We start from the raw sequence: 18,678 nt of genomic DNA, 5'->3' as shown, positions 1-18,678 counted from the left end.
CCGCATGGAAATTCGTATTGAACGAGAGATAGAAAAAAAAAAAAAAAAAAAATTCGAATGGAAACTCGCAGAGTTCCGGTTCGTCGAAACTTGCGTGGCTCGTCTGACCGAGTCGAGACAATCGGCTCGTTCCAATACGGTACAACAACGCTAACAAACACGGGGAGAAACCGATTCACTGTGAAAAGCGAATTTCGCTATTTCCCGAATACGTGTTTTCTCGCTAACGGGATTACGCGACTCTTTTTTACCTCTTTTTTTTTCTTTCTTTCTTTCTTTCTTTTCGACTCGCGTATCGTCGAACAACAAAAAGTCTCTTGCATACCGTGAAAAGTAAGAGTATTTCTTCCTTTATTTTCTTTCTTCCTTTTGTATTTGTTCGATCGAGGTGCGATGTTTGAACGCTTGGACGCGAGGGAAGGAGAAACGAGGAAATAATCGATAAAGAACAAATAATACAACGTAGAAAAGAACGAAATACGTCCATCTTATATATATATATATGTGTGTATTAACAATAAATCGCTTACATAAACTGAGAAAAAAGAAAATCATAGAAATAAAGAGTAGTGGAAGAGAGCAAAGAAAGAAAAAATAAAAAGAAAAGAAAAGAAACTGATACCTTTCGGACGCATGATTGGCGGGAACACTGGGTTGCCGGTGGAATCGGTCGGTAATATGAGTGTATTATGATCTAAGATGTCTGAAAGAAAACGTGAAAGGTGAAAAATCAGGACGAGACGCTGGTCGGCTAGTAGGGTGACTGGTCGTGCCGTAATAATGAGTGGCGGAGAGGAGGAAAGAGATCCTCGTGAATCCGATCCACCGGAATTCTCGTTAAGCTGGCTTTAATCGCGTTACTCGAGGCGGGCTAACGAGTTTCGAGACCGCTGATGCGTAGACAGCGACGGATAGGAGGGGTGGGGGAGACGGAAAAAGGCAGAAATTGAAGCGGGGGGGGAAGAAAGTCCGCGGGATGGATGGATGGATGGATGGATGTATGTACGTACCTATCTAGATTCTCGTGACACGGGAGGAAATTCGTTGGACGAAACACCGGTTGTTCGCGACTTATTATTAACATCGGTCATTTCTGATCCCAACGCGACGGCGTTATTAATATGGAAATGGTGTAAAAAAAGCGTACGAACCCGAGTTTCACGCGGTGTTATCAACGCAAAATGTACACGATGAAACGAAAAATTCAGGACAGAGAGGGGGGAGGAGACGAAAAAAGAAGAAAGGGATTAAAGTTCTTCTCTTTTTAGAGAGATAGGATAAAAATCTGTACAAGTCTTGGAGCGGGAAAAATCAAGGCGCGCCGTGTGTACAAATGGAAACCAATGACCCGACAGATTCGAGAGAAGGAAATAAAAGCGGAAACAGAATGAACGGTTCGATAGGTTTTCCGATACGATAAGTCGCGACGGAAATCTTCTTTCCCTTCCTTCTTGCCTCTCCTCTCGACGCGGCCTCCCTTTGCCTTCCGTAACTTTTCCGCGAAATTCTCGCGCAGAATCGGTATTTTCCGACCGACGACCAACCAACCTCCGTAAAGATCGGTCGCCGAGAAGAGACGAGGGGCAAAGATAGTACCTTTGCGAAATCGTTCGACCGAGGATTCTTTGTTGTCGGCTCGCCCGTTTTCAGAGAGGGCGAGAGACAAAGAGAGAAAGAAAGAAGGGAGAGGAGTTGGAATCGGACGATTTTATGCTCGATCGCGTTCAAATACAACGCGAGCTTTCGTTCGAACGTTATATTAAATTAAATTATTATCGAATATACGCGTGGTCCACTACTGATTTGAAACGAGAGGGGTGTGATCTTACCGCTTTCATCCGTGGCTGCAACTTGGCCGGCGCTCGAGGATGGAGTCGCTGAATGCGTCAATGCCACGTCTTCGTGGGTGAAGCGATTGAAAAGAGAAGGAAACGTTTTGCACAGGATACGATTTGTTAGTCGGTTAACGGTCGGGTCGTTAGTCGCAACAACGATTGCAGCGAAACGGAGGATTCCGGAATGTAACTAACGAAATTGCAACGGCACGTTTTACGCGAAAGTTGAAAGGTCGTTTACCAAGGGTCCTGATGGTGATGAGTTTGCTCAACATTCCATCGCCCAGAGCGTTCTTCCCTATCACTTGGAACTCGTACAGCGTTCCTGGTGTCAGACTGTTGATCGTCACCGTTGTGCTTCCCGACGGAGTTACAGGAATCATCTTCCATTCCGACGTACCCGATTCTCTGTACCTGCGTAAAACGGAAATATACATATATATATATATATATTAGTCGGTTTAAAGGCTTTAAAGGATTTTTGATTAAGATTAGTTGCGCAACGTTTATTACGAGTTTTCTCCCAAATATCGTCGTTTACGTTACGCTCAAAGTTACAACGAAGAATACTTATTAGAAACATCGTTTCATACTTATCGTTTCACTGGTGGAAAGAAGTCTCGTGAAAGGAACACAGCGTCTGATTGATTAATTTGGAAGGAAACGCCTATTTTCATATCTTATTTTTGTTTCTATCATAGTATTCGTCACATATACGACGATCTGTATCTAAAACCTCGATGCAATAGCGTAGGCTAATTATGATTTGTAACAATAATTTATAAATCTAATTTTGTGTTCGTATGTAGTTAATAATTGTACGCATACGAATAATAATAATAATAATATATACGAATAAGCTAAGCATATACTAGTCAGCTTCGAGTTATAGCTCTTCCACTATTATGTAGCAATGTCAACAAAGCGTCTAAAGTGGGCGGTCCTAGCGAAGAACCCCTCTTGCCTCTCCGCCCATCTCACTTTTTTCCAACAGTGAACGGTAGAAACATGAAACTCGAAACGATATTTTTATCGACACATTCCACTCGACGAAACTGCGACCGAGAACAGGCTCACTCACCAGATGGTATAGTCTTGTTTGTAATCAGGCCCTCCCGAGTATCCCGGCAGCCAAGTCAACGTGACCGAGAATTCGGTCGCGGTACCGGTTACGTTGTACGGAGCGTGGGGTTGCGTGCCTTCGACGATCAATTGCGTGGAGGCCGATATGGTGGCAACCTCGTTCGACGCCACGCACTGGTAGAAGCCGAAATCCGAGCGGCGAAGGCTTTCGATCGTTAAATTCCCGCCGACGGTCTTGGCCCGATTTCGTTGGATGGACGCGCCATCCCTCTGCGCAATTAAATAACGCGATGCCAAGCGACTTAAACGACTGACGAGATGTCGAATTGAAAATTGTAAAAAAAAAAAAAAAAAAAAAAAAAAATCGGAATCGCGGAGTTTCTCGAGGGAGAGAAAGACGGAGGGGAAAAGATCGGCCTTTCGTCATACCCTGTGCCACTGTATCGTGGGTTTCTGCGTGCCCTCCGCTTCTTGAGCGTCGCAATGCATCTCCACCGTTTCGCCCACCTTTTTCTGATAGATCGGCTCCGGCTCGAGAGTGAACACAGGCGGATTTCGCACAAGCACCTCCATCGGCCCGGAACTTCCTTGCGTGCCATGGGCGTTATAAGGCGTGCAGGTATACCGGCCCTGATGATTCTCATTGACTCGTGTAAAAAGCAGGGAGCCATTGTTCATCACAACGATATCCTTCGTTTGATAAGGTTCGAGCAATCGTTTGTCCTTTGTCCACGTCACGTATTGAAGGGTGGGATTCGCCTTTATGTAACAATGAACCACACCAGCCAACCGAAACGGTAGATACTGCACCGTGGGAGTGAACGTCACTTTTGCCGGATCTGCAAATTCAACCGATTGTTATTATTATTATTATATTTTACTTTCTTTCTCGCGCGTCACACTTGCTACGTGTGTTATAACACAATTAATAACACAACTCACATTCCACGTTTAGGTAAGCGCTAGCGCTTTGCGGATCACCGATGCCGTTCGTCACTTCGCAAAGATATTGGCCAGAATCGTCAGCGCTCACGGGATTGATCACCAGGCTACCGTCCGATTTGATCGTTACTCTCGTGTCCAGCTCGGAGAGTTCCGTAACCGGTGAACCCTCGCGGAACCAACGTACGGTCACGTTACCGGGAAGAGCTTTAGCCTCGCAGTTAAATTGCACCTTTTCCCCTTCCAATTTGGTTTGGTTCATCGGCGGCACGGTGATCACTGCTCCACCTGTAACCACGATACGAGGGATAATGGCCGATTTCTGCCATCTTGTCAACGTCACTCTTATTCGCTCTCTCACTTTCTCTCTCTCTCTCTCTCTCTCGTTTGGACGACGATACACGGAAATACGCCGGCCAACCAATATCCTGGCCGAAACGAGCAGGAGGCCAGAAGCTTTTAACTTGGCCAGACGCGGAAACGCGTCGCGAAACGAGATTTCATCGTTCGGTTGCTCTCGGCAGTCCGCGCGAGACCACGTCGATAAGTAAACAAATGGAAAGGGAGACAGATGTTCTCCATTTAGCAATCCCGATAAATGGAACGGCTCTATAATGGATCGAATTGTTACTTTAGAAACGTGTCGCCTAGCGAGAGAAAGAGGAGCCGCGACAGATCCACGTACGAAGTAAAAGCAATGCTCGTCCAATCGTAAGATTGACATCAAAAGGTGATTGTATATTTTTATATCTGTTTTTATATATCGCGATTGTATATTTTTATGTTACTCGATATATATTCTTGCGTGATGTATGAAAATATAAATGGATATGTTTTTTCTACATTGCGCGTATATATCTCAAATACATTTTTGTATTTTCAGCTAGTATATATTTATACCGTGTGTGTCGCACAACACGTGACAGCGTGAAACGATAAATACGTAAAAAGTAAATACAAATGAAATAAATATAACTCTGAGTTAAAATTGAAATGATTGAAAAATGTTATTATTAAAGGTAAAAAATTTTATGTAACATTTTAACCTTCTCTCGGATTTTGTATTCTGCAAAATCGCAAGATTTACATTTTCCCGTTACAAAATCGTAAATTGCAAACCTGCTGTATAAACTTGTTATCAAAAGAATGACGAGAACAAGAGATGAAATTTTGGATAAAAATTTCGAATAAAATTAAAAGAAGAGATGGCACGAGGATGACGTACTTGTATTTATAATTCTATGGTGTCCTTTAATTTCCGAATTACACGTTCAAAAGCATGATCCGAGGCTGAAGGATTGTGATCCATCGACGGGAATTTATTCGGCAACGCAGTCCTTCTTTTCGATTCTTCGTTTCCGCACGGTTCACATCGCAAAGTTTGCACGACGAAAATCAACGGTTGTTCGATTGGATCTCGATGGTGGCGCCGCTCACGGGCATTCGTCGAGCTTCGATGCTTCGAAACAATGAAACGTGGGTACGGTCGAATCGACCTCGCTTGAAACCGCAACCCACGGACGTGAAAAGACGGATAGCTCGTGCTACGTAGGATTTCGTGCCACGTTGAGAACGCGGCAAGTTAAGTTCTTTGGGACAAAGAACGAAGAGTCCGTTGACGAACGACGACGATGAAATTTAACGAAATCCGGGAACGCGATGAATTTAGAAGCGGACGCTCGATAAATATTCACAAGCCAGATTTCAAACTTTCCACCCGCGAGAGTAATGAATCCGAGAAAGGTGTAAAGTCGAAACCACGATCGATGGTGGCAGCACCACCACCATAGATATATTATATAGGTTTAAGACGGGAACAAAGGCCGGGAAACTGTTTTGTTTTATTAAGATGCAAAATCGTGGATGTTGCGTCGGTGCTTTCCTTGATGCGAGAAGGAACAGAGATAGAGATAGAGAGAGAAAGAGAAAGAGAACGTCGCGGCGGATGAATTTGGGAGTAGGAAGGTCGGTAAATATTCAAAGCTCGGATTCAAAAGTTTGACGGGAACGGGCGGAGCAAAGTTCGGTCGGGCTCGAGGATCCTCCGCATTAATGGCACAGTCTGTCAACGGTGTTTTATACGAGAGCCTATGTCTACTTTGCATACACGATTCGGACGTTCGTTCGTTCGTGACTGCACGCCACGACTCGACGATTTATTAGTCCACAAACTTTCCACGGAACTTTCCTCCTCCTCCTTCCTGTCTTTACGAATATTTTTTTTTTTTCTTTCTCGCGGATTTTTTCGGGCGCTCGTGTCGGATCGAAGACACGATCTTTGGATCTCGATTACGGAGGATGAAGAAAGATGATTCGGGGCGAAGATGACGAAGACGAATGAATTGCCGCGGCCCCGTAACGAGGCGTAGAAATCTGCGATACCGGTGGCGGAAGGAAGAGGATGGGAGACAAATCGCTTTTTAACTCGACGATCCGCCGCGAACAACATCCTAATTGGTTTCAACGTTCAGCACGCAAATCCCTAACGCAAATTTCATCGTCGAAAATCGAGAGGGAAAGACGAAGAAGGAACGAATTTTTTTTTCTTCCAACGAGAATAGGAGGATTATTCCTTCGAGATAATAAGATTGAAATTCGTGGAAAAAAAAAAAAAAAAAGAAAAACTGTCGAACGAGAATTCGGGGTAAAAACAAGACGGTACCCACCCGGTTTCCGATTTGGATCGATGGACGAGGTTTCGATCACCGGCGAATCGGTCGAACAAAAACCGAGCTGGTTGCATCGAGGTATTTTCCAGCGACGAGGTTATCGGAATTTCATTATCGGAGCTGGAACGATTACCAACGCCTACCAACGAAAATACTCCGATAACTTCTAATAACAAGCCGCTTCGATAATTGTCCTACCGATCCTACACCGGCCTATATTAATTATCGGCACGTGGAAAATTCCATTCTCCAACCTACTCCCTCCACACACGCGCGCAAAGAGGAATAATATTATAAAGTCAGTACGCGAAAAGAAAAAAAGAAGGAAAAGGGAAGTTTGGAGAAATCGCGTTTAAATACTCACCAGCGATTATAACGCGGGCCGTGTGACTGATTTGACCCTCTCCGTTTCGCGCGATGCACGTGTAATCCCCGATGTCCTCGCTCTTGATGGTCGAGATCCTGAGCTCGGTGCCGTCGTTGAATATTCCTATGGTTGACGAGGGCTCGACCGGATTCGCGTCCTTGTACCAAAGGATCTCGGGCGTCGGCGTGCCCTCCGCCTGGCAGTTCAATATTATCGCGTCCCCCACGTTCACGTAGATCATCTCCTCCGGCGTGATGCTAAATTTTGGCGGCGCTACGAAAACCAACCAATCGTTTTTATCCTCCCTCGACACTCTTGGAACTGGAAGCAGATCGCGAGCGAAAAAAAGTGGAACGTGATTTCTCCGTGCGCGGGAATCGGCCAGAATTGCGATTCGCTCTTCGAGTCGATCGTCGAGTCGAAAGATGGAAACGCGATTGCTTCTCTCAACGGTTTTAACGGTGTACAGAAGTGTGTTTGAAACGCGCCTCCTTCGAAAGAAAGAAAGAGAAGGAGAGCAGCCAAGCGGATATGCATTCCTGTCGTTGTTTCTTCGATCGAATCGACAATCGGAAAGATACATCGAAAGGGAGTTTCGAGGAGGAAAAAACGAAAGAAGGAAGGAAGGAAGGAAGGAAGGGTTTAGGAGAAAGAGAAACGATTTCAAAAGTACAAAGAGCGTTTTTGGTCGAGTGGTTCTTCTTCTTCTTCTTCTTCTTCTTCTTCTTCTCTGTTTGACGCCGTTGGCAAATCCTTAGTCGTCGTGGCAATCGGTCCGTCGCCGTCATCCTCCTCGTACGATGACGTGGTCGAGTGTAGCCGTGGGCTCCGTGTACACGGCACGGAGAAAAACAAGGGAGGAAACGTCGTAAGAGACGCGAGGAGGAGGAAAAGAGAGAGAGAATACACCGTTTCCTAAACGCATCTCTTCCCCGCGGCCATCTCCTCTTCGCCGCCGTTTACGGCCAAAGAAAACGAGCCGCTAAGTTTTCCTTTCTACCATTCCTCTCTTCCTCCGTTCCCCCCTCCCCCTTTGGTTCAATGACCCCTGCCGCGAGTATAAAACTTTATCCTTTCGAAACCAAAGAATCGAATCGAATCTCCTCCTCCTTCCCGTCTTCCTCCCCTGTTATGACCCACGCTTATCCGACCTCTCTCTCTCTCTCTCTCTCTCTTTCCTCCCTAGTTTTCATTCGCGAGAGAGGAGAGTCGGTGGATGGAATTCGAAGGTAGGAAAAGGGGATGGCCAATCACGGTACTCGTCGCGCTCGTAAAATCTTCTTAACCGCGAGATGTTAACCCTTTCGCTACTACGACTATAGAGTATATACCCTTTTATCGTTCGATTTGGAAACGAACAAGTTGACGCTTATCGAGGAAACGTTAGTAATCATTCGCGAACTTATTATTGCTCCTTTCCTGTTTTTATAGATGCTAGCACGCCTCTGCGAGCAAAGAGCGACGTTTGTCCCGGAGGGAGACTTGCTTTGAGAATTTAGTCGACCCTTGTAATTGTATCGTGTTATTATATTCTGTTATTTGATTCCAAAGTGTAATGAGTGTGTTTTTGCAAGTTATTATAAACAAACTACGGGCGACTATACCTCGCTCTGCGCAAGATGCCGCCAATCGAATGCGACACGAGGTTGACGATATGACGATTATTTGCGTATCTTTCTCTGGAAATATATCGATATTTTTTTTCAATTTAGTGCTCGGTTAGCGGCCGTAGCAAAAGGAGAGTTAAGGAGAGTCTTCGTTTTCTTTCAACGAACACCGTCGAGGTCGCAGCGAGGCCGACCGATCTTTCTCGGTCTTTCACCGATCCTGCACATTTTTCGCAGCGAGAGGGTTAAGGAATCTTGCTTTCAACGAGGCTCGGTTCGACTTTCGACGGGACGATCGGTCGCCAACCGAAGGAAAAGCGGGCAGCTTTTTCGATCGATTCCTCCCCTCCCTGCTTGGAAGAGGAAAGAGGTACTCACCGTGGACGTCGAGGTGGAACCAGGTACCGTTCTTGTTGGGCGACCTGTTGAGGAAGACCACCTTGCACTCGTACCATCCCTGGTCGCTCTCCCGGATGTCGGTCAGGTTGAGGCTCGCCCCGCCGTACGGTGAATTCGGGCTCACCCTCGAGACTCGACCCTCGTAACCTTCGCCGCTGTGGGTCGGATACGAGTCGTACCATATGTATATCGGTATCTCCTGCCCCTTGCACCAACACAAACACGCAACATAAACGAGGGATCGTCGTGGAAGAAGAAGAAAAGAGAAAACGCGCTGGTACGCGCTGGTGCGAGATTCAGGAGAGGGGGGGGGGGAGAATAATCGATGAGGCGAAGAAGATGAAGGTCGGCGACGAAGGGAAAAAAAGAAGAAGGAGAAGGGGGGATTCAGCTCGCACCAGCTGCTGCCGAATTAATGAAAATGAGAACGAATGAGAACGAAAGGATGCAGAGCGTGTGCGAAGAGCGTACGAAACGAAACGGATCGTCGATTCGAACGATTCGTTCGACGCGGCGATTCTCGTTTCCCATGCAACTCTCTACCTTACTGGCGAGGAATCGGTACGAGGATGGCGCGCACGATGAAAGAAACATATACACGAAGAAAAGGCAAAGAGCGTGCGCGTGGAAAAGAAAAGAGAGAAAGCGGTGCTGCCACGAAAACTTTTACCCAACCACTACGTCACGTGCAAAGAAAAATGGGAGGGAGGGAGGAGGAGGAGGGGGGGAGGAGGGAGGGAATACCTATCTGGATCGTCGTCTCTTCTCGATCGAGGATCGACGGAGGGGCTGTTGGTAAGAAATATAATATAAGCGACGATGCGACGTCGTTGTTCTTTCCTTTTTTTTCACGTCCGGTTTCCTTCTCCGAAAGAAAGGAAGAAAATCGCGAGTGAAAATTGCCGATCCTCCAAACTCGAAGAAGTAAAAAAAAAAAAAAAAAAAAAAAAAATTGGTTAAAAATTTCGAACAAACTTGCTTTCGAATGCTCGAATTAATCGAATATTCGCGATTATTCAGGTAACTTTATTCAGGTTTTTTTTTGGATCGATTCAATAAATCGTCGCTGCGCGCAACGAGGGAAACACGCGCCGTTTCGTCCGTCATCGACGAATGCTCGACGACTTCTCCCTCCCTCTGTCGTCCATCGACTCGAGCCTCGTCGATACTTGCTTATCGAGCTCGAAGGAGGAAAGCGGTCGAGAGGCGCGAAAAATCGGTCGCTGAAACGGCGCGGTGCCTCTCTTGCGGGAATTGAGCTGTTCTATTGGCGCGCGGAAAAGAAGCGAGGAGAGGGAGGGGGAGAAGGACGAGACTAAGGCTAAGACTAAGAAGAAGAAGAAGAAGAAGAAAAAGAAGGAGCGAGAAAAAAAAAACGTGGGGCGACGATCGTACGTTGTTGGCCATTGACTGCCCCAGTTGATGCTTTCTATTTCGAGCTGGCCTACTTGCGTCGCAGTCATCGTGCTTGCAAACCACGCTGATTTCAATATTATTCTCCCTCGAGCCACGGAAAGAGAGAGGGAGAGCTCGTTCGATATTGCGATTTCGTTGTCGCGCTCCACCGCTTCATACAGCTCCGAAACAACGAGCGAACGAAAAAAAAAAAAAAAAAATACAATTCCTAAAAATACCTTATCAAATTTATTTATTCATTTATTCTCATCCCCTCGTTTTTCAAAAAGAAAGGAGTATATCGCGACGTGGGGGGAAAAAATAGCTTTATTCGAGTCGGAGCGGGACAGAGTTCGTGGTACGGTTTCGCACGAGCGGTCGCGACGCGTATCTGGGTCAGGTGTGTTTGCCTTATTTTACCCTGTTCCGTCGACTGGCTACCTTCTGAAACCCGGACGCGATATGATAATCTCGACGAAATTCTTCGCCAAGTGGCAACGATTTCGCGTTTCTTATGGAATAACAATCTTCCAGTCCGTTCCGTAATTATTAGAATCTTGCGAGCCATCCCCGTCATTTCTATCTGTATCGTTGAATACAATCTCGATCGAATTCATCTTCGCTAATTTTATTTCTATTATTTTTATTTTCTTTCTAAAATTTACCGTAATATTATGATACTTTTTGCCACGAACGTCGTATCCGAGGCAACATTCTCAATTACTATATAAATTTACGACATTGATGGGCATAAATGAAGAGCCCTTTCTCGTATCACTTAGCTCGACGAAATCCAAACGGTAGAGCATAGGTCATAAGAATCAATGGCAATTTTTACTGGTAAAAATTAAACCTCGATTGAAAAAAATTCACTCCACTCGTGACGTTTAGGTTCGACCGATCTTCGTTTCACACGTTTCTGTAAATCTTTTCGAAATCTTTATCGACAGACTCGGTGACAATACTTGGGAAGGGGTTAATAAAATCCTGGAAAAACGTCGAGTGATCCTCTCCTCCTTTTCGGAGGAGAATTCTCCGGAGATGGAGCCAAAACTCGTGGCTAACCATCGAACCGGCGGAACGTCAACGAAGCGTGGGAGAGAGTTTCCGGAAATCGGCATCCTCTTCCAACGTTTATTCCTGTCCGGCTTGTTCCACGCCGAATTTAAACGCGAATCGTTCACGGGACGACGAGCCGGCCAATTTACAGCGGCCGAGACGAAGAATACTTTTATCTAATCTCGATCTCGTTAGGGTTTAGACTCGAATCGAGAGTTAATTTCGTTATTCTTGATAAAATTTTATCGAACAGGAGGAGAATTGAGTCGAGTGGACTTTTCGTTTCCTTTTTTTTTTCTTTTAAGGGGGCAATCGGTGGAACAGTAATCCAAAGAGACGCTTTCTTTTTTCGATTCCCGTTTTCGCTTCGAAAAGTTTCGTTCGAAGAACGATTTTCCCTTATCTTTGTGAATCTTTGTGCCTCGAAAACTTGACGATTCCGCTCTCCTAGATAGTCGCAATCGATTTTCCACCCGTGTTTTTACCGTTTATGGAATCTCCGGTATATTCGGTTGAGATAACGCGTTCCCAACTACGGATCCAACCGCGGTTAGGAAAACTTATCGCTGTTCTCGGAGGACAATTAACTCCAACACCCCCTCGAGAAGTATCTTCGAATGCGCGTTGAGTGGAGAATACAGGAGAAATCGATGTAACGAAACGACAACGGCCGAGAGAACCCGACCTTTCCCCTTCCATTCCATTCGCTTTACCTTAATCGCCTTAATTTTCCAACGTTCTTCGTTTCGGATAATCGACACCGCGAATATTCGAACGCTCTTTTTACTTTAGTCTCGCGAAGAAAGGACAAATTTTGGGAAGAATTTGGAAAGAAAGTTGTCCCGACCGGCGTTTCAATTAATCCTTTCGCCGCTATAATAGATTCTTCGATAATAAAAATCACGAAAAAAAAAAAAAAAAAACGCCAAATCATTTCAGAGATCATTTAGAAAATTACCTAAATAATGATGATTTACTTCTTTCCCCAACGACAAGTATACTCGGTTTATTTTTCAAATTATTACTTACCTTTATTCGAATCGATTATTTTCGAACAGATCTTACCCCTTAAAATGATTATTATTATTATTATCGTCACGATTATATTCTGTTTATTCCGATTCCAAAGGGAAAGTTTGTTTTTCGATAAACACGTTGGTCGAGTCGCATTTTTGCCTTCGAAGAAATCGTCGAAAGTGGTCGAAGAACCGGTAATTGATTCTTTTATTTGTCAATTATTTGTCCTTAGTAGAAGGGAGGGGGGGGGGATCCTCGAATTTCGATTCGAAACGGGAGGGGGAGGTCGAACAAGGTTTCGCTAATTATCTCGTTAGGGGTGGCTCGTCTCGAGGGTGGCATTAATAACGGAAGAATGGGAGAAAAGGGAAGAAGGCGAAGCCGCCAATTAGCGGGTATAACGAGGCACCCGAAACGCAGAATACGAATAACAGGTACGATGGCGCAGCCTTGCGCCGAGAAATCCGCACACGTGGAATCAAGCGTGGAGGGGTTAACCCTGACACGGTTGAGCGCCTTGCTTCGGCTTCGCCTCCTCCTCTGCATTATGCATGCAGACCTCGTAACCTCGTACTCCCGCGATACCCCGCCCAATCCACCATTCTTCCTTTCCTCCCCCCTTTCTCGTGCTCGCGAAGAAAGAATCGCGATAATCGCGGCCAGAAAGGGAGGAAGACCTCCGCGGGGGTTGGTTCACGTTATATAAAGTTACATAAAGCTACGCGGGGGGTACGCTGTCCTATTTTTAAACCTAACATCACGGGGGTTAACCGTAGGCTAACGTTCGATCGATAACGCGGCGAGCGTTTCTCAAATCCGTCTTGTCCTCCCAATTTTTTCGAAAGATCGAAAAAGTATTTCCCGAGAAAAAAAAAGATACATCTATCCTCTTACTTAATCCGAAGCCATGAGATTTTCTCCGCGGAATTTATACGAATTTGTGCGCGCAGCACTGCGGTACATTCGAAGCGTAAAATTGGTTGTTTCGAATTCGCCAAGTCGATTCGGCTAGCAATAGATTCCCTCTCTTTTTTTCTCGTTCCGCTGGAAAAAAAGGGAGAAAGGAAGGAAGAAAAACACGCGATTTTCAAACGCAACGACAAAAGCAAGATGAAATTGGCGTTTTCGAGCGCCCACCTAGTTAATAATCTCGTTCGAAACAACGTGCTCGCCGGTTGAACGACAAAAAGGAAATAATAGCCGTGGATTTTACGCCATCTCTTGTTTACGCGATCGGCGAAATAATTAGTGTTCTTTTTTTTTCTTTTTTTAATTCCAACAGGAACGTGGCGATGGCGGTGGAGAAAAATATTCGAGTCGAGGACGGGAAAGCTGCCAGGTTGGGGCCAACTTTCGGGGAGGAGGGATCAGGTTTCCCGAATGTCTTCCCGAGTGGAAACGCGGAGAAATTGAATTGCAACGAGAGAGAGAGAGAGAGAGAGAGAGGAGGGAGTGTATTTCAGCCTTTTCTCGAGACGCGTGTCCGCCCAGTTTCGCTGCTCCTCCGTCGGATCCTCACGTCGCTTTTTTCCCGCCACACGCTGCTGCTCCTCCTCTCCACCTCGTCGCCTTCTCTCGACCCCTTTCGGGAGAGAAGAGCGCCGCCAAGAAAAAACTCGCCTCGTTACCCTCGCTCCGCTGCACCCATCCCTCCGGCATCGCGTTTATTTATTTATTTAGTTATTTTTTTTTCTTTTCTTCCACCGCGAGCCAAAAACTTCCCTTTTCGAGAAGACGTGCACGACATTCTCTTCTTTCAACTTCTTCCCCGTTCCTTCTTCGAGCAACGTTCGCACAGTTCGGCGAGTATTTTAAAAATGGATTCGTCGTTGAAAGATTTCGAGAGGGAGCAATTCGTTCGCTCGCTTTCCAGACGAGAAGGATTTGTGGATGATATTCGCTCGAGTGGATGAAAAGATTAATTTTCGAATGTGTAAAAAATACGATGTATGTAACAACTGTGCGCGTTACAGTTTTAAATTCTCTTATTAAACGTTTACGGATTAAACGAAACGGGCAGAGAATCGATAACCGATCGATCACGGTTCCATAAGTTGAGAAATATTTCGTAGATTCGTCAAGAAGTATTTAAATTTCAAATCATTTATTTTCATTCCTTATTTCGACACGTTTGAGCGATCGACGCCTTCTTTTTTTCAGTTTCATCGTTATTTCGTTGAATTATCACCGTTCAAGCCCGTGTCTATCGGGCAATTTATAGAATCGTCGATTTATACATCAGTCTCTTTAGAATACCGTTTCCAATTCATCCAATTTTTCTCGTAATCGCACATGTTTCGCGCGATTAAACCTTCGAATCGCAAACAACTATTTTGCGTATCTCTTTACACACCGATGATTCTTACATTTCCTTTCCTCTCTCTCTCTCTCTCTCTCTCCTCTCTGTTCCAGACTCGAGGAGGCGGGAAAAAGGGAAGAGAAATTCGTGGAGAGAAACGGTCCACTCGACGCGTGCACGCAACGCAGCCTACCCCAATGCCTTTTATCCAGCCAGCCAGGAGAGAGAATCGGCAAAGGGCGAATAGAAGGCTCGTCGCATCGGAGGCACACGCGAGGAATAATCCACGATGACGAAACGAAACCATCTCGAAACGCGTGCGTTCTTTGACGAGTAAACGCACCCCCTTTGTTTCGAAACAAGCGCGCTCCAACTTTTGCACAGGGATTCGCGCACGCATCGAAAGGCATCGAGCGAGAGAGAGAGAGAGAGAGAGACGCGGAAGAGAAATTAGTTGTCAGCCGCAGTGGCACGCCGGGGCGAGATTTATATCCGTAAAAAAAAAAAAAAAAAAAAGAAAGCAAGGCTGCTCCATTTCGAATTTCCAATTCGTTCCGCCATCTTCCAATACTTTTCGCCCCTTCCTTCGCTCTTTAATTTTAACACGTTAACCCTTTCGCTGCTACGAACGCACAAGATTTATTTTTTCAATAAACACCGATTTTGAAACAACGATTTTTCTCCAGCACCGTGCACTACAATCGGTCTGCTCAAAGTGCTACGTATCGTATGATATGACGATTGGAGTTTTTTTTTTTTTGTTTTCAATAAACAAACACCGTTAAAACAACGATTTCTCCCGTGCATATTTTCGACGCGGCGGAAAAATAGCGAACCGGTTGAACGGCCAAGTCTGTTTTACTTGGTTGCTTCGTCGAGCCGTTCGTTGCCGATAAGCGAGCCAGAGTATAAACAGAGAGGGCGCGCAGTTAAAGAGAGGACGAATATGAATTGTAATATTTTGTTCATCTTGTTTTAACTCCTTCTTGTACCGTTTAACACGACGAAATCCGGCCACTTTGGATCGTAAGAATCGCGGTGTATTTGAAAAAATTCATTCTGCGAGTCCCACTCGCGTGATAATACAATAGGGAAGGGGTTAAATATTTGTTCATATCGATCATCTTGTTTTTCAAATTACAACACTATAAATTTATGTTTTTAATAAATCATTATCGTATCCTCGTTGAAACCAAATGCAAAACCCTGTATGAACGAACATCGGGCGGGGCAAATTGGCCGAAATGAACTCTCCTCCAGCTCGGATTTATTCGAAATAAGCGGCGCGATCGTGTTGTCGAGTCGAGTCGAGTCGATCGATCCCGTTAATTAATTACACGGAGGATGGACACGCAGGTTTGCCCGGTCAATATTGAATCGACGGTTAATGCGTTTCTCTCTATAAACGGCCCTCCTCCTCCTCCTCCTCCGTGATCGTGCCAGCCCCCGGGCTTAATAATAATCCTCGCCCGATCCGAAGAACAAAAACATCGTGTCTTCCTGCTGACACGATGTTTCTTCCTCACGGAAGTGCATGCAACGTGCGCAACAACAACCTGCCTCGCCACCCCAACCGACGATGCATCCTTCTCTTTTTTTTTTTTAAAGGATCCACGCGTCCTGCGGCGCGTTAGCTCGCATGCATCGCGCGCGAGCCTCGGCCCTCCTCCTCCTCCTCCTCGAGGGGGAGCCGACCGGGCCCGCTCTCATGCAAAAGCACCAGATGTTAGAGAGACAGAGACGTGAACTTTTCCATTTCCCCGCCTTCGAGAGGGGGAATCGCATCGCCTCCCCTCCCCTTCCTCATTCTTCGGCCACCTCGATCGACTCTGGTCGATCGAGTAGATCGATGAGAGAAGGGATGCGGTGAGAGACTTTCGCAAGAGATTGACGCAGAGGAGAGGAAAGAAAGAAGGGAGGGAGGGAGGGAGGGAGGGAAGGTCGAAACGGTGCAACGAACGGTGTGTTTTCGCGATAAAAGACGAGGGGGTGGAAGGAAAAGAATGGTTGGTTGGTGCGGCGTGGCGCGTTTCGAATTTAACAAAATTGATGGTTGATTTTCGATATTAATATAAAGAAAAAAGAAAACGACAAAAAGTAGTCATTGGGTTCGTTGAATCGAAATTTCAACCAATCAACCTTCCTTTAAAAAAAAAAAGGGATACTTTTTCACTCCATGCGCCTCGACGCACCAACGTCGCGATTTGTATCACGGATGATTCGTAGGATCGTGGAAAGTGCGAATAATGAGAGAGAGAGAGAGAGAGAGACGATATATATAGTGTATACAGTGGGATATCATAGGTGGTGGTCGCTGGCTGAGAGAACGGATGTGGTCGAATGACTTTTTAAAGTTGTTGTTAAATTAATTGTTGTCGTTGTAGTAGTAGTAGTAGTAGTAGTTGTTGTCGTCGTCGAATTCGACGTTGTAGAAAACGTTCTCTGCCCTCTCCAGTCCGGATCAGATACACATAATAATAATAATAATAATAATAATAATAACAACAACATAGTATATCGAGTGAAGAAAAGAAAAATACGTAATCGAATGTAATACAAACGTACAAAAAAAAAAAAAAGAGGAGAAACGATCGTATATAATCGAAAACCACTACTTTGAGCGGGTATCCCGATCCGGATTGTGTGGAACGAAAGGCGCGTCCCGTTCGCCCTCGTGATCCCATCCAAAACGAGAGAATGCCGCAACGCGAGCGAAAACGAAAGAAAAAAAAAAAAAAAAGAAACAAACGTAAGCGAATAAACAATATATGTATATATATATATTTATAGACAATTCAAAATAATCATCGACAATCACTGCGATATGCTGCAAGATACGTAATGTGTGCTCACGGGGCCCCACTTCCAGTCGCCGTTTCTTCTATCACCGCGCTCCACGCGACGAAGCGGCGACAAAACCGCTCCTCCTCTCGCGATCCTCCTCCACTTCCTTGTGCTCGCGGACGAGGAGAGAGAAAGTTTCTCGACGAAAAAGAGGCGACGAGGATGACGATGATGGTGGTGGCGGCGGAGGAAGCGCGACAAAAGGAGCGTGGAAAATTCGAGAATCGAAGAGAGAAAGAGAGAGAAAGAGAGAGACGAATTGGATGGCGCGGGGAGTGTCGGTGGCGAGCGTCGAGTGGGGCCCACGTATTTAACTCACGGATATAGAGAGCAGAGGGTATCGTCCGATATCGTACCGCATCTCCTACCTTCTTCTCCCATTGGAGAACGTAGGGCACTGGGTGCTCACCGGGGAACTCTACGTGACAGTTGAAGACAACGCTCTCCCCAAGGATCGCCGTAATGTGCACCGCGTCCTGGTTGCACAGACCTGAAACACACCCATCTTTTATTTATCTCGGTTCGGCCAACAAACCGAGTTCACTCCTCCACTTTTTCGACACGCGCATTTTCATACGTCGAGGAGAGACGAGGATAGGATGAGGAGAAGCCGAAGGAGAGCAGCGCCCGAATTTCTCGAAAAGCGAGAAATCCGTTCGAGACGATGGATTCGCGCATCCATCTTCCCTCTTTGGCGCGTTTTACTTTCGTTTTACTACGTCGGAGGACACGCGATAGGACGGGCGTAACGAGACACGTTGCCACTTTTGCCCCTCTCCATCTCGAAATTTTCAGTTACCGGCGAACCGTGAAACGAGAGGAGGAGTATCCATCGAGCCGTTCGATCGTGCAAGCCAACGCGTATCGCGAGTTAATCGCGCGACGTCGTCGTCGTCGTCGTCGTCGGTTGGGATGACGCGGAAGAAGCAATTAACCAGGGGTTAACGAGCATTCTCCCGCCCGGACTAACTTTCGCTTCGAGTATATATATAGATTTTAATTATTTAGCGTAATTGGACGGTGTTCTCGGTTAAGCGGGGTGTGTGTATCGGGCAAGTGGGTGAACGGCCTCAGCCGTTTGACCCAGCAGCGTGGGGGTTTATCGGGCAGCGAAATTGTCGAGCGGAGCGAGAGAGAGGGAAGGAGGGAGGGAGGGAGGCGG

At 45.9% G+C, this 18,678-nt stretch overlaps 1 protein-coding gene across 19 annotated transcripts in view; it reads right to left on the bottom strand.

The window, feature by feature from the left end:
- Positions 1 to 18,678, bottom strand: part of LOC100866640 (protein turtle) — a 103,784-nt gene that overhangs the window by 11,343 nt on the left and 73,763 nt on the right. For 6 of the 19 annotated variants that reach the window (XM_086903644.1, XM_086903651.1, XM_086903645.1 and 3 more), the window contains 9 exons: positions 17,873 to 18,006; positions 8,882 to 9,107; positions 6,894 to 7,217; positions 3,861 to 4,148; positions 3,348 to 3,757; positions 2,917 to 3,188; positions 2,077 to 2,249; positions 1,830 to 1,898; positions 623 to 703 (listed from right to left, as the gene is read on the bottom strand). In XM_086903644.1, coding sequence (XP_086759770.1) covers positions 623 to 703; positions 1,830 to 1,898; positions 2,077 to 2,249; positions 2,917 to 3,188; positions 3,348 to 3,757; positions 3,861 to 4,148; positions 6,894 to 7,217; positions 8,882 to 9,107; positions 17,873 to 18,006 — 1,977 coding nt within the window. Of the gene's footprint in view, positions 1 to 622; positions 704 to 1,829; positions 1,899 to 2,076; positions 2,250 to 2,916; positions 3,189 to 3,347; positions 3,758 to 3,860; positions 4,149 to 6,893; positions 7,218 to 8,881; positions 9,108 to 17,835; positions 18,007 to 18,678 lie in introns of all 19 variants that reach the window. The other 13 variants (XM_086903653.1, XM_086903663.1, XM_086903649.1 and 10 more) reach the window with 12 other exon arrangements.

Source organism: Apis florea, unplaced genomic scaffold, assembly GCF_048593485.1.
Source record: "Apis florea isolate Af1SG1 unplaced genomic scaffold, ASM4859348v1 contig_2293_pilon, whole genome shotgun sequence".
In the NCBI taxonomy this organism is placed as follows: Eukaryota; Metazoa; Arthropoda; class Insecta; order Hymenoptera; family Apidae; genus Apis; species Apis florea.
Note: the sequence above shows the minus strand (reverse complement) of the source record. Positions and strands in the feature narration are given on the sequence as shown.